General features: G+C 45.5%; 1 protein-coding gene across 1 annotated transcript in view; it reads left to right on the forward strand.

Annotated features, from left to right (window-relative positions):
- PRKCG (protein kinase C gamma) overlaps nt 1-15,072 on the forward strand; it is a 50,515-nt gene that overhangs the window by 6,612 nt on the left and 28,831 nt on the right. The window contains exon 2 of the mRNA XM_083584092.1: nt 12,514-12,545. Coding sequence (XP_083440218.1) covers nt 12,514-12,545 — 32 coding nt within the window. The remainder of the gene's footprint in view (nt 1-12,513; nt 12,546-15,072) is intronic.

Here is a 15,072-nt window from a genome sequence, read left to right on the forward strand (position 1 = left end):
ATTCCTATTTCATACTCTGCACCCGCAAGAGGCAGTCTGTGGCCACTGAGCATGCTAGAACCTTCTTTGGGCTGCTCTTTTTGAGGGTGGGTGGGTGGGTGGGGGTGCACATTAGGTTGTTTTTCCTATATATTCTTTGTACTTTTTGCAGGTTAGCGTTCACCCAGAGGTTCTGATGCTACCTTGCTATTTCTTACTAGGTAGCGTCTTGTTGGCAATCACCAGCTGAGTTCATTATTAGAGGGAACGATGACAGGGTCTGTCACATTTAAGGAGAACTTGTACAAATGACACCAGAAAGTTCATGAAGTTACAGTATTGGCCACACCATCTGGTTATGTGTGCGTTTTATGCAGCTACCTCTTACTTCAGGCAGCTCAAGGGGGTAAACATGGCTCCCCCTTTTGTCCCACTCAACAATTCTGTGTGAAGCAGGTTAGGCAGATTGCCGATGACTGGCTCAAGCTCACTCAGTAAGTTTTACAGCTGAGCAAGGATGTGAACCTATGTCTCTCCATTCCTAGGTCCAGTACTCAGTATTTGCATCGCAGGGGGTCTGAGTCCATGATGTAACTAAATTTGAGGGGAGCCAAGGGGTGGAGCTTGTGGATTTCATTAAGGGCACCCTTGCTTTTCCCTCCTAAGCCCTGACAACACTTTCACCACTGCCCGACACTACACTGGCCCATGCTGTCTACTCTTTAGATAACACAGCAGCTTCTGCTTGTAACGGGATGTGGAGTGTTGACTTGGTGGGTGGGTGGGTGGTGGTGGTCCTGTGCTCTCACTGGTGGGTGGAAGAGATGGGAGGCATCTGGGTCAACATGGCTGCATCATGGCCGAATCGCCAGAAGTGACTGTGCTGGCACTGGATTCTGATCTCACTGAGGGCTGGGCTACACTCCCGCTAGTCCCACGGCTAGGAAGCACGAGTCCGAGTGGTTTTCCCCCTTGCCCCACTCCCTTCCCAAGGAAGACCTGCTCTGAATCGGAACAAACGCCAATCCTCGGAAAAACCCAATTGCCTTTTGCTCCGACTGAGTGCTAAAGAACAGTTTTCCCCAGGAAGAAGCAGCAGGACAAGAGGAAGTGTGGATAAGCCCTTGACCAGTTAGACTGCTGAAGTACTTACAGCCTGATCTTAGGTGTTTTTATAGGGCTGTGAGCCCTGTTGAATCCACCTTATTCTTCAAAGGGGTGAACTACATGTTACACTCGGCTATGAGGAACTTTTATCAGATTTTCTCCTTTAAACCAAAGGCTGCCTCTGAAGCTGTTTTCTGCATGCATATGAGAAAGTAGTAAAGGGAGAGATGTGCCTCTTACCCCTTTCCCTTCCAGCTGCTTTCCCATTCAACCCTCTGGGCTGCTTCCCCTCCAGGAAAGGATACAGGTTCCTGCATGTCCCCTCCACAGGGCAAAAATCCCCCCACCATACTGGGGTGGGAAGGAGCTTCAGTTCGGAACAGGTCAGAGAGGCAGTGGAGTGTAACACTTTCTTTCAGTGCTATTTTGCTCAATTAAAACAATCTCTTCCCAAGTGGCAGTTTGTCCCGTGGAGGAAAATTATGTTTTGCCCAGCAGGCCAAAAAAATATTAGGACTTGGAAAAAACCCCTGATAATAATCCCTGCTCTTGAATCTCCTGTCATGCCATGCCAGACATGGCCCTGATTCTGCACAATATTTCTCCCTTGTTAACCATTGCCTTTGTTCTGTTATCCTCCATACTATCTGGATTTGTAAGCTCCACAGGGCAGGGAGTTCTGCTACGATTGTGTGACTCTATAAAGTGCCACATACAGTAATGGCACTGTATGGATAAGAGGATCCTTCCCAAAGACTGATAAGGATGTGATGAGGAGAAAAGGCTGTTGGAAGAGGTACGAAATTCTGTTTGAAGTTAGCCGAAAAGGCAGCTGTGTGTCAGCTTGTGGAAAAACCTGGAGCTTCGACACCAGCACCCCCGCAGCCTCGGGAGTTAGTGTCAGGCGGAGACAAAATATGCTAAACCCCTCATCTCTGTTAATGACTCACATAGCAGAGGGCACAGAAGTCTTTATAATAACTACTAACTCCAAAGACATACAAACATTTCCATCCCCATTTGGGGGATGTGACAGCTGGGGACTTGCCACATAGACACCCAGATCTTACCCTCGTATTTATTTCATTCTTTATTTATTTATAAAATCTCGTGAGTCAACGTTTGTAGCCCATATTGGGTGCTCAAAGTGACATAACACAAACATACAGAGAATCTATTTAAAACGCATTAAACACAGTAAAAGCGGAAAAGTAAAAATAATGAAAACCGTCAACCCTAAACTCTGCTAGAATTTAAGGCAGAGAAGAAACAACAGAGGGACAAATCCAGTTCCCAGCTCATAAGGCAAGAAGCAAAGTTGCAGTCTGTTGAAAGTAAGACTCCGCTGTATTCAGTGAGACTTACTTTGAGCAAATGTGCATTTGCTTGGGCTGTGAAACAGAATGCTGGCAAAGGCTGAAGAAACCAAACAGTTCCCACTAGTGTGTCAAATGCTCATTTGGGAAATGGGCCAACCAGCCCAATCTCTCTTGGGAATAAGGTCTTAAATGGAAGTTACCACCATAAACACGGTCCTTCTGAAGCAGGCTAAAATATTTTACCTGTTGATCTTACAGAGCAGGTGCAGTGGCATATAAGGGAGAAGATGCTGGGATAGCTCAGTTGGTAGAGCAGGAGACTCTTAATCTCAGGGTTTTGGGTTTGATCTCCACATTAGACAAAATATTCCTGCACTGCAGGGGCTTGGACTTGATGGTCCTTGTGGTCCCTTCCAACTGTACAATTCCATGATACTTAGAGCAACAGGACCTAGGACCACTGCCTTAAACTGGGCAAGGAAGCAAACTAGAAGCCAGATGCAGCAGAGTAAAAACACTCTTTCCTACTCAAGCTGGCTAATGAGCAGGCTTGCTGCATTCTGCAGAACCTGAAGCTCCCGAGTCATTTTCAAGGGCAGCCCAGTGCCAATGCATTGCCATAGCAGTTAAAATGAGAGGTTACTGTTGCTTGCGTGAGAGCGTGCTGCATCTCCTAGTCAGAAAGGAGGGATTTCAGCCGGTTTGTTGCCCAAAGCTCGTGCAAGGTGCTCTTGACTGTGACCTTCACCTGGATAACTACCAGCAAAACAGGACTGAGGAGTAGGGTAGCCCCTTTTTGAACCAACACTTACTCCCCTGCTTTAAAGTGCAGTTTGGTCTGCAGAAGTTACTAGGCAGTTGATACTAGGTGTTTAGCTCTGTGTCATGAAAAGCTTTGCTTGCTTATTTCCGTAGAACAAGGTCTCACTTCCAGACAGCCTGTTTATTGAACGTTCATCCTGATTTTTTTGTACGCTGTTCGCAAGGGGGTTAGACAACATAAGCTATTCATGGAAAATTCATTCTGATCTTTTATATGGGGAGGCTTCACAATGGAATTGTTACCCACAAAAAGTCTGGGTTTTTGAGGAAGTGGATTTGTTGCAAGAGTACCAAGTCAACTTTGATTATGCTACTTTAATTTGCCAGTATGTGATTGAATCCCACATGAAAACAACAACAGTCTGGAAGTGTCCTAAACCTCAGTTAAAGACAGTGACACAAGACAGGTCCCCCCACCTTGGCTAAGTAGAATAACTACCATCTCCTGGTTCCATAAGCACAATTGCAAATGATATGTTCTCCCCACCGGTCATTTCTCTAATAAGCATGCTTGCTTGGTCCATAAGAAAAACCACAGCCATGAACATGCCATGTGAGTTCTGAGATTCTCCTAAAGCATGGGGCCACATGTGCATTTTGACATGGTGTGCAGAAGTTAGCATCCTGAGAATCTTAGCTTTCAAGTAAAATGAACCAAGTTTCTAGTCCTTAAGGCTGTAAAGATAGGCCTTGAAAGAGTGTTAATGTTAATGCTTTGCAAGGAGAAGGCCCCAAGTGCAGTCCCTAGCATCTCCACGGAGGGCTGGGGAAGATTTCTAAACGAAATTCTAGGAATTTAAATTGGGGGAAACATCATGGCTTTCCTGTATAACCTATGGTTTGGTCCTTAAAACAAGGTCTGCAGTTCAATTTCAGGTTACCACTGAGAGCACAATGGCAAAAACAGAAGGCCCTTTTCCAGAGCCAGGAGGGATTGAGTCCTGCATCAAAATGCAACTCCTTCTAGATTCTAGTGCTACTGAACTGCAGCAAGCAGAGTGAAGGGTGGGGTAGGGGAGCATTGCTAGATGTTGCTAGAGCTGTGAATGCTCCATGCCAGTTCTAGTCCTTGCCCTTTGCTACCTAGATGCCTTTTCCTTTCACCCCTGTATGTTTAGTAGAGCTGCACCCAAGTGTTGAAAAACATGAGTGTTAATTGCCACAACGTAATAAGTGGTGTGCAGCGAGGAAGCAAAGCCAGCCAGCTTGTTGGTTGGTTTGTAATATTAGAATAAGAATTTCTGACATATCTGTTTAACAGTTCGTGCTTTGTTGGATTTTAAATACTAAATGTGTTTTTGTGTGTGTGTGTGTGTGTACACCCACCCACACCCATGCACAAATTGTACTGTGAAGCTCCTTTACCCTGGCCATGGGTTGGACAAAAACCATGTGGTCATTCTTTCTACCCACCTGCCACCTTGCCCCTCCTTGCTTACCTTCAAAGAAGTTGACAATTAAACTTTTGTTTCTCCTTAGGTCTGTATGTATTTATGTGGCAGCAAGTTCCTTTTAAATCATCAGGGCTGACAGTTTATGGTTACAGATTCTGCTGACATTCACCTACTATGGTGGGCATCTGCAGATGTTTGCCTGTTCTCCGTTCTATGCAGACAGAACTCTCTCTTGAACTTTATTCCCAAACCCCCTTCAGTTTCCAGATTTATCAGTGGGAAAACCCTCCTCCTGCACCATTCACAACACTTTGATCTGCAAACATCAGCAAATACAGTAAAACGTTTCAAGGCCTGGTGGCAAACATTATCACCTGCTAATGTCTTCAGAGCAAGCTGCTGTTAAATGCAGAGCAGAGGAGCAGGGGGCCGGTGTGAACCACACACCACACAGTGCCTGTTTATTTTGGCATCACTTTCCAAGATTATGCACGCCCCAGCAAAATCAGAAGTGTCTATGTGGAGCAAGCATTGAACTGTGTGCAGTTTTGGAATGATCAAAACACATGTTCTTATGGACACAAAGACTGTCCCCCTGCAAAGAATAATCCAGCAGTCATAGAAAAATATCTATATAAACCCAGTCTTTCCCTGTTCATCAGTGGCTACAAATTCTAATGTCTCTTTTGTTGCTCCTCTGTCAGAGGTAGTACATTATGCTTCTGAACACCAGTTGTTGGAAACTTCAGGAGGGAAGGCTGCTCTAGTGCTTAAGTCCTGCTTGCAGGCTTCCCGTAGACATCTGGTTAGCCACTGTGAGAACAGGATGATGGGTTAGATGGGCCATTGGCTTAATCCAACGAGGACTTCTTATGCCCTTACTCTCAGTGTTAACCCTTATAGAACTCAGCAAGGAGGAAGATGGGTGAAATGCTGCTTATGGGCTTCTCTGAGGTGTCTGGTGGCCTAATCCAAACAAGCATTTCTTTTGTTCTTTTGCTCAGCACCCCCTAACAGGTGGGGTTATTGAGCTGATTATAGGGCATAACAGGCACTAGACTAAAGGCGTATCCATACTTCCTCTTGTCCCATTGGTTTCCCCCAGAGAAAACTGCTCTTTGGCGCTCAATCAGAACAAACAGCAATTCAAGTTTTCCTCGGGTCGCCATTTCTTCTGATCTATCACTAAAGAGTGGGTTTTCCCTCGGAAAGGAGCGAGGCAAGGGGGAAACTGCTTGGACCCGTGCTTTCTAGGCACAGGACAAGCGGAAGTATGGATGAGCCCCCAGGCTCATTCTTGATTGTTTAATTGCAGGCCCCGGCTCCCTATTTGACTTAAAGGAGCAAGGGTGAATCTTGGATGAAGTTTCAAATATGTCTGCCCCTTCAGATAATCAACGAAAGATCATATTTCCATACAACAGAGAAACTGCCTCATATGTGATGCTGTAAGGAGCTGTCCAATTTTGTAAGTGGGTTTTCTTCAACCCTCACATTAAAATAACAATTATAATAAAGGGTTGGGACACTGCACTCCCAAATAGTCCTTGGTAAGTCTTCATGAGGTACTTCCTGATCCTAGAGTCCTTTATAGTTGTGATTTTAACATGAGGGATGATACATACACCCTATTTGAAAGGGTGTGGACTCTTGCACCAGTCAGTAGATTACACACACACACAAACACACACACACACACACACACACGACAATGTCCCCATTATAGGAATATATGGTTTGGGGTGGTCCAAATCCTATTTTGATGTACAACTGTGTTTAACCCCCTTCCCACTTTCCCGTACTGTTCTGAACCTGTATTTTTTATAAAAAAAAAACAGCTAAAAAAATAGGGAACTAGGAACTGCAGATAAGGAACTAGGACAGGAGCCATCTTCAGCTTGTCAGCCTTGTTTGTTGTGATCCCCATTAAGGGATCTCTAGGCTTCCCCCTCGCTGCTCCTCCACTGAGAGAAAAGCATCACCTGTCAAATGTCCGCTTGTCATGAGGCAGCTGTGAAAGGCAGAGAGGCTCTGACAGGGACCGGGGAAAAGGCTGGCAACCCGAACTGTGGGGCAGAATCTATTCTTTACCCAAAAATTCAAAGCCTACAATTCTGGGTTATATCTCAGCATCTTTCCTGGCCACCTCCTGCTCCGTCTTTGTCCTCACATTTTAAAAGCTGTAAAGATGTAGAGTGGCTTTGATCCATCCCTGGAACACCAAGGGATCTGGAAACTCAAAGACATAGACCTGTAGTGGGGGGAAATAAAGAAAAACACCAGTCAGAAACAGAGAAATCAAACCCTTTCACTGCACCCATTAGTCTTTCCTCCCTCCCCCCCAAAAGAGGTGGGATCAAATGTTTCAGGGTCTTCACCACCACCGCCCCACCCTGCCAGCTTTCCTTTTCCAAACATTTGTCAGGCCCAGAGATATGAGCTGTTTTTCTTTCTACACCCCCTTTTTTCTTAAAATATCTCCACAGAATCTCTGGGTCAATTTCTCTGGTTGTATTCACCCACTCAGGCCTGGGAAGGGAACGCCCCTCAGGCATATATATCTTCAGGATCTCTCCTTGTGGAGTAATTGCTACGAAACATACTTCAGCTCACATTTCTTATCCATAGTTTGGGAGGGGGGTCTCTCTGTGTGTGTGTTTAAAAATAAGTTTGTTTTTCCTCTTCACGGTTTTTTGGTGATAAATGGGAGACACACTCCCCTGTTGTACTCACATGTTAGAATGTGGGAGGGGTGAATTCCTATAAAGTGGAGGGTGGAGATAGAAAACACGATACTGGAGAGACGGAAAGGGGCATGAATCTTCCCAAGTCTCCTCCACCAAACTTTTCCATCTATTTACATTTCTTAGAGCGCCAGTAAAGAAAAAGTTGCTTGGGAAATAGTGCTGTTTTTGTGCCTGGGGGAGGCATGGGTGTGAGGAGGATTCAGCCCCCCCCCGCATACTATGCTTTATGTTGGTCCTACATCTCTACCCCTCCTTATAGGAATCCAGTTTTAAAACACATGTCCGCTGTGATTATGTATCATTTACCCCAAGAGGAAGATCTACCTTAGAAGGAAGAGCCCACCTTTTGTGCCTCCGCATGAGTCACTGTTCTATTATTTATTTATTTAGGTTGCTTTTTAGGGCCAAGCCCTCACAAGCTTCCAACTTGTAAGAGCACAATATACATAATAAAATTATATATATATAAAATCATCACTAAAAACAGCAGTACAACCCAATAAGTGTTTTGCTGAATAAGAGTACATTCAACCCAGTTGTGGGCATGTAACCCTGCTGCATCTCTTGCTGTACGAATTCATCCTTCCTGCAGCAATGACCATAGAACTGTAGAGTTGGAAGTGATCCCAAGGGTAATCTAGTCCAACCCCCTGAGAATGCATGCAGCAGAATGACTTGCCACCAGTAGAAGGTGATTGGAAGAGGTGAGGCAAGAACAGGGACTCATTCAGAGATGCACTGGGCAGCCTCCTTTTGCAGTAGGTTCACAAGGTGCATCTATCTATCTATCTATCTAGTATGAAGGTGCCCTGTTACACATCTTAGGAATTACTATCCTTGCTAGCGATCATGAATTGGCAGGCAGTGGTAATTATTTTGGATTAAAGTGCAATCCTACCTGTTCCTATTCAGGAGTAAGTCCTATTGAGTTCAGTGGCACTTACTCCCAGGTGAAATGCAAATAGGACTGCCTCCTTAATCTGGAATAAAAGGGTGGTCGTCTGAATGCCAGCCACCTTTATGCCCTCCCCCTCCAAACCCACACTCCTCTTGTCAGATTGCTGTCTTCCCTTTATGGCAGAAACTCTCTGCTTTTAACACACACTTCCCTTCCCTGCAGAAATTCAACAGTAGAGCATTCCCCATAAGGATATGCAGGGATGGGGGAAGTTGCACATGATATGCACACACTCCTGTTTGCTCTGCATCCAGTGAGCTCCCACTGCTGGTTTGAGAAATGGTATACACATGACTCCAGCCACAATCCATATCCTGTATCCATACAGTTCTTTCTTGTGAAACACAGCATTTCGAGTTTTGACGCATCTTCCCCACAAGCCAGCTTAGGTTCAAACTGAGAAAAAGAACAGCCTTGCTGTGCTTTAAGCCAGTAATGTGTACACAGCATGTCTTATTTGTTTCTAATGGCACAAAATCTTCTACAGCTTCCACACAACACCTTCTTCCTCCAAGTCCCATCCCATATCCCCCCCACCCCGCTTTTACTCTGGATTTACCATTTCTACCTTTTTTTGTTTGCGTATCAGAATTTCTGCCGATACAGTAAAATTGGATGCAATGAGAAAATAATGCAGAATAGCAGTTTGGTGAGGACAGTGTCGTGTGGATGCTGGGAAAAACCCTGCATGCATGAGCAGGGCCTACAAAAACTACTGTGTGGAACTAGACATGCCCTGTTTTTGTTTTTGTGTGGACGGGTAAGCAGGAGGAACAAAATTTGTGACCACCATTGCTGGCCCAGAATTCCTTTCTTTCTGATTGCTCAGAACTCAGGGCTGCTGAATCCTAATTCTTGCCCCTTAACCCCTTTCCTTCACAAACAGCCAAAGAGTCCTACATTTCTCAGGTTCCTCCCCCATGCCCCCCCATTTCCTATTATTTCTCATTTATATTTAGACCCGGAGTAATCAGATTCCACACCTGCCGAAATCCATTCTTTTAAAAGGTCGGGGAGCCCTGCCCTCTTATGCTTCTGGCTATCCTGATTAGCACCCCACTTTCAATCCTTGGCCTCTCTGAGGAGGGTGAGGAGAGACACCTGCCTGAAACCCTGGACAGCTGCTGCCAGTCAGTGTGGACAATACTGAGCTAGATGGACCAATGACCTTACTCAGTACAAGGCAGCTTTCTAGTGCCCAATTAAAAACTTACCATGAGTTAAAATATGCGTGCATTTGTGTATGTGGCAGAGAGGAGATGTTTGCAGCTCGCTTTTCTAGCACCTTGTTTCCCGCCCCCCTCCTCATGTTCCCAGTTGCTCTTGTCATCATAACCTCCTGCTTGGCTAGTTTATTCCTTTTGCGCATTTTTAATTAAAGCCAAATGCTGAACCTTAAAATAAAAAAGCGACATCATCAGTATTCTAATGACTACAAAGAGAAGTACAGACACACACACACACACACACACACACACACACACACACTGTATTTCCCTACATGCTGAAAGAAGCTTTGCCATCTCCAGTGTCTGTTAGAGCTGGTGGAACATTGAGATACTGGCTGTCAATTTTTGGAGACTATTACCATGGCATGTGTGTATGTGTGGATTTAACTAGCTGACATATTTAACTAAGAATCCTGGCTGTTCCACTCCCCCCCCCTTTGCTTCAGTCTAAAGGTTCATACTACAGGAGAATCCTGGGTACTGTAGTTGGTTAAGAGTTCTGGGAATGGTCACTGTGTGGATGTGTAAGCTACAGTGCCCGGGATTCTTTGGGGGAAGCCATGGGACGTGGGTGGCGCTGTGGGTTAAACCACAGAGCCTAGGACTTGCTGATCAGAAGGTTGGCGGTTTGAATCCCTGTGACGGGGTGAGCTCCCGTTGCTCAGTCCCTGCTCCTGCCAACCTAGCAGTTTGAAAGCACCTCAAAGTACAAGTAAATAAATAGGTACCTGTTATGGTAAAATCTGGGTGCGAGGCTGCTCTGCCATCCAGCTCGTCGGACTAAGTCCGCGGGTCCCTGCGGAGGAAAATGAGCTCAGCCGGAGACAGGAGCAAACTGCAGAAGATCCAAGTTTATTGCGCAACAGGTTCAAGGCGAGATTGAACAGCGAGAAAGGGGTGACATGAACTTTTGAAACTTCCCTCCATGTCCCAGAATACAGTGCAAAATACATCCCAGTTACATCATGAATACATTAAGAAGAGGTTGGGTTACACAGATTACATCATGAATACTTTAAGAAGAGGTTGGGTTACACAGGATTAACATATGGAGGGGGGAGGGGGGAATATGCAGAGCTGGAGATATGCGCAGATAAGCACATCCTGAGTACCGGTGATGAGAAGACAATGGTCCATGTACGCATAGTCTGCCACCTGGCATTGCCCGGAGTAAAGGCTTGGCAGAGTGATTTGACAGGATTAGGGTCTTGACACCTTGCTTGAGGGATTATGGAGGACAGGGGAGGTGTCAAGGAGTCCTAGAGAAATTGAGCAAATTGTCACGTTGATTTTCTATGAATTTTATAGATTTTAGTCCCTTTTGACATTGACAATTGGAAATAAATGGATATATTGTAGCGAAGAATAAGGTGAAGAAGACATGCCCCCCCTTCCGTATCAGTACCGCTCTGGCGGGAAGGTAAACTGTGTTTCCGTGCGCTGTTCTGGCTCGCCAGAAGCGGCTTAGTCATGCTGGCCACATGACCCGGAAGCTGTACGCCGGCTCCCTCGGCCAATAAAGCGAGATGAGCGCCGCAACCCCAGAATTGGTCACGACTGGACCTAATGGTCAGGGGTCCCTTTGCTTTTACCTTTATGTGCCATAATGTGTAGCGTGGCTCTGACTGTGGTCAACCTGTCCCGGTGAGGAGGATAAGGAGCAGCAGCAAATTGTTGGACAAGAGATGTTCAGGGCCCTGTGCCCCCTAAGCTAGCATGCTACCCACAGGAGAACACATTTGTCCATTGTCAGTGTTGAAATAAGATTTACCTGTTAGTCTAGTGTTGGCTTCTGCACATGGAAATGTGGGGAGAAAGGGTGCCATCTTGTCCTTTGCCTCAGGCAGTAAAAGGAGCTAAGACTGTATCTGATACTAATTTAAAGACCGTTTCTCCCCGCATGAACCAACCTGACCCCTGTGCTCATCATCTGAGACCCTTCTCCATGTTCCCCCTCTGACGGAGGTGTGGAGAACATCAACACAAGAGCAGGCCTTCTCAGTGGTGGCTCCCCACTTACAGAACACTCTCCCAGGGAGGCATGCTTGGTGCCGTCGCTACTTATCTTTAGGCACGAGGGGGAAATGTTTTTTTTATCTTTCTCCAGGCTGTTTCCTTTTAATCATCTGCGGCCTCCTTCAGTGGCTGGAATTAGTTGATTTTAAAAATACAAATGAGTTTTAGATTTCATTTTGTTTTCGTTTTATGCTGGTTTTAATGTATGTGTTACTTTTCTGTTGTGTGTAGCTTTGAGTTACTTTTTGATTAGAGAGATAGAGAGAGAGAGAGAGAGAGAGAAGTGATTGATAAATTTAATAAATAATAATGCATGGAGGCTGCAATCCTGCACACACTTACCTGGGAGTATGCCCCCCCCCAAACACAGTGGGACTACTGGTAAGTAAAATTCATCGGATTGTGCTTTCAGTCACCCAGCGATAATTATCGTCAGTGTAATAGAATGGAGGATTCTGTCCCCACCCTCTGTTTATGGAGATTGTAACCCATGTTAGGGATTATGAGTATGTAACCAGGAGGATTATTGTTATTGTAGGTTAAATTGTCCAGTTAATAGACATAAATTTGTATTAGGGTTGCCATATTTCAAAAAGTATAAACCAGGACACCCCTTTTTTTAGGAAGACCCCAAAAATGTTGATCCCCAACCCCCAAGTGACTTGTCTAAGGCATATGGCAACCCTAACGTGTATGGGCATGGTACAAGAGACTTTGCATTTTTGAAATCCACACTGTTTCCTGGCATTCTAACCACTCAGCATGATTCCCTTCCTATAAGTCTGTCTTATCCCCACCTCTCCCTGGCACATGAATATGCTGCTAAAGTCACATCTAAGGGATTTGCTAGCTGAGTGCTCCTTAACGCTGGCATCCTACGCTTTGTGTGAGCTAACAACCTGTTTCTTTTCTTCCTTCTTTTTATTTTAACTTTCTATGCAGGGGGATTGGAAAGCAGGGGCTCCAGTGCTTAGGTAAGAACTTTTTTTTTGGCTTTCCTCTCTGGGTTGGTCCTCCTTTCATGAGGAGAGCACCACATGTTGTGAAAGCACAATTAGGCATATGAAGCACCCCAGCAGGGTCACAGCGGGGAAGGAATTGCAATTTTATAAAAGAGAGGTTGCGGGAGCGGAAGCCACATGCATCCCTCAGCCCAGATAATGTGGTGGATTGCTTGTAGCACGTCAGTGCTCAGGGAAGAAGTGCACTCTGCATGTACCTCAGAGGCACTCTCTCCACTCAGTTTGTATGTGCATAAAGACAAATTCTGGGTCAGGAGTTTGCTCTTGGGGGAAAAGGGCTGCTGTAACTTAAAATCTTTCTTTTTGATGGCGGTTCCATGACTTTTACAACAGATCATAACAAGAACAGTGTTCTTGTGACTTGGAGTTAGGGAGAAGATACACTAGCTGAATTTGTTTCTGTTGGGTAGCTTTTCAATTTACAGAACCTCTGTGGGAAGACGAAGCAGCAGATCTAGTTGGAACAGGAAAGCTGGGAACAAAGGGCAGGATTCACCCAGTATACCTGAAGGAGCGTCTCCACCCCCATCGTTCAGCCCGGACACTGAGGTCCAGCACCGAGGGCCTTCTGGCGGTTCCCTCACTGCGAGAAGCGAAGTTACAGGGAACCAGGCAGAGGGCCTTCTTGGTAGTGGCACCCGCCCTGTGGAACGCCCTCCCATCAGCTGTCAAAGAAATAAACTATATGACATTTAGAAGACATCTGAAGGCAGCCCTGTTTAGGGAAGTTTTTAAATAAGAGCCAGGGCACCTGGGTTCTTTGGGAGAAGAGTAACTTCCTGTGGTGTACAGGCTGGCATGTAGGGGACAGAAGAGCTGGGATTCAGGACTCACAGGCTCTTAGTAGGAAGGGAGAGCTGGATTTGTGTGGGTGCTGGGCTGGGTTGCTTCTAATTTCCCTAATTCCCTTTTTAATCAGGCAGTTCACACACACATGGCCCCTGAGCCAGGTTTTATTGTTTCGCTGAACTAGATTTCTTTGTCTATTTTAGGGCTGTGAAATCTCTCTCTCATTCTTCTTGTATTTTATATACACTTCTGTCTCTTCCGCTCCCCTTGTACCTGACACTTCAGTCCAAATTTACCTTCACATTTGCACCTGCCTCCAGCTTCCTTGTGCTCTTCCCCCACCCCGGTCAGGGGTGTGTGTGTGTGTGTGTATGTGTATGCCAGTATACATATGCACAGTAGTGTGGAAGATGGCAATTACACCGTCCACCAAGATACTTGTAAAGTTAGCCATAAATCTTCACCTCATACTTAGAAGATCCTACCTCCATTGGTTTCAATATGTTTGGAGGGCCAACAAAATCCACCACAACTCAAAACATGTTCAAAGTATGTTTGGAGTTGTTTGTATCCACTTCACATTTTGTGCATTTATCAGGAGTGTTTTCTTCCACCGTGTGTGTTCATGTCAGAATCCCCCTGCACACCCTCCCAGAAACAAACCCTGCACTTTATGCCATTACTGTATACACATTTCCCCCCTGTGTAGAAATGGTGGTGTGTTGTTGTTGTTTTTTGCATTTTGTTGTTGTTTAGTCATTTAGTCGTGTCCGACTCTTCGTGACCCCATGGACCAGAGCACGCCAGGCACTCCTGTCATCCACTGCCTCCTGCAGTTTGGGCAAATTCTCGACCTCTGTCGTCCCCTTCTCCTTGTGCCCTCCATCTTTCCCAACATCAGGGTCTTTTCCAGGGAGTCTTCTCTTCTCATGAGGTGGCCGAAGTATTGCAGTCTCAGCTTCAGGATCTGTCCTTCCAGTGAGCACTCAGGGCTGATTTCCTTCAGAATGGATAGGTTTGATCTTCTTGTAGTCCATGGGACTGTTTTTTGCATAGGAAATTATAATCTATGAAGATGCACTAATTCTTTGGATCAACCTCCGCATGAAGCCGTCATATGTGGTTACCTTGCAACTCCCTACTCCCCTGATTTTAAATACATATATACATATATTGACTACATTTTTATCTATTTCTCCTTCTCCAAAAAGCTTAGGACTGCATACATGGTTCCCTCTCCACTTTATTCTGACGACAATCTCACAACACAGGCTAGACTCAGGCCATGTACATGTTAATGGCTGACAATGCAGCAAGATCATCTGTCTCCACCCCCAACCCTTTGCTTCAAGAGTTGCATTTGTATGCTGTCGTACACACCAGATGTCTGCACCCGATGACCTATTTGCTTTCCCTGCCCCTGCAAGCCCCTGCAACCCCTCTGACTCATATTCATGAAGCTGCCATCTGCCCATGTGCAATGGCTCCCTCAAGTGTACACACCTCAGTTTCACTGTGAAGTGAATGTGGCTTCAAAGCAGCAGTATTTCTCAAGGAAGTACAGAATAGCTCTGCATTGTGGGTAACATTGTGCGTACACAGATTCAAAAGCCTGTGGTGAGACTGCACTGGAGGAAGAGTAAATGATAATGTAAACACAATCGAATACAGAGTTACTGGTTTATGGTCA

This window comes from Podarcis filfolensis (assembly GCF_964270895.1).
Source record: "Podarcis filfolensis genome assembly, chromosome: 13".
NCBI lineage: Eukaryota > Metazoa > Chordata > Lepidosauria > Squamata > Lacertidae > Podarcis > Podarcis filfolensis.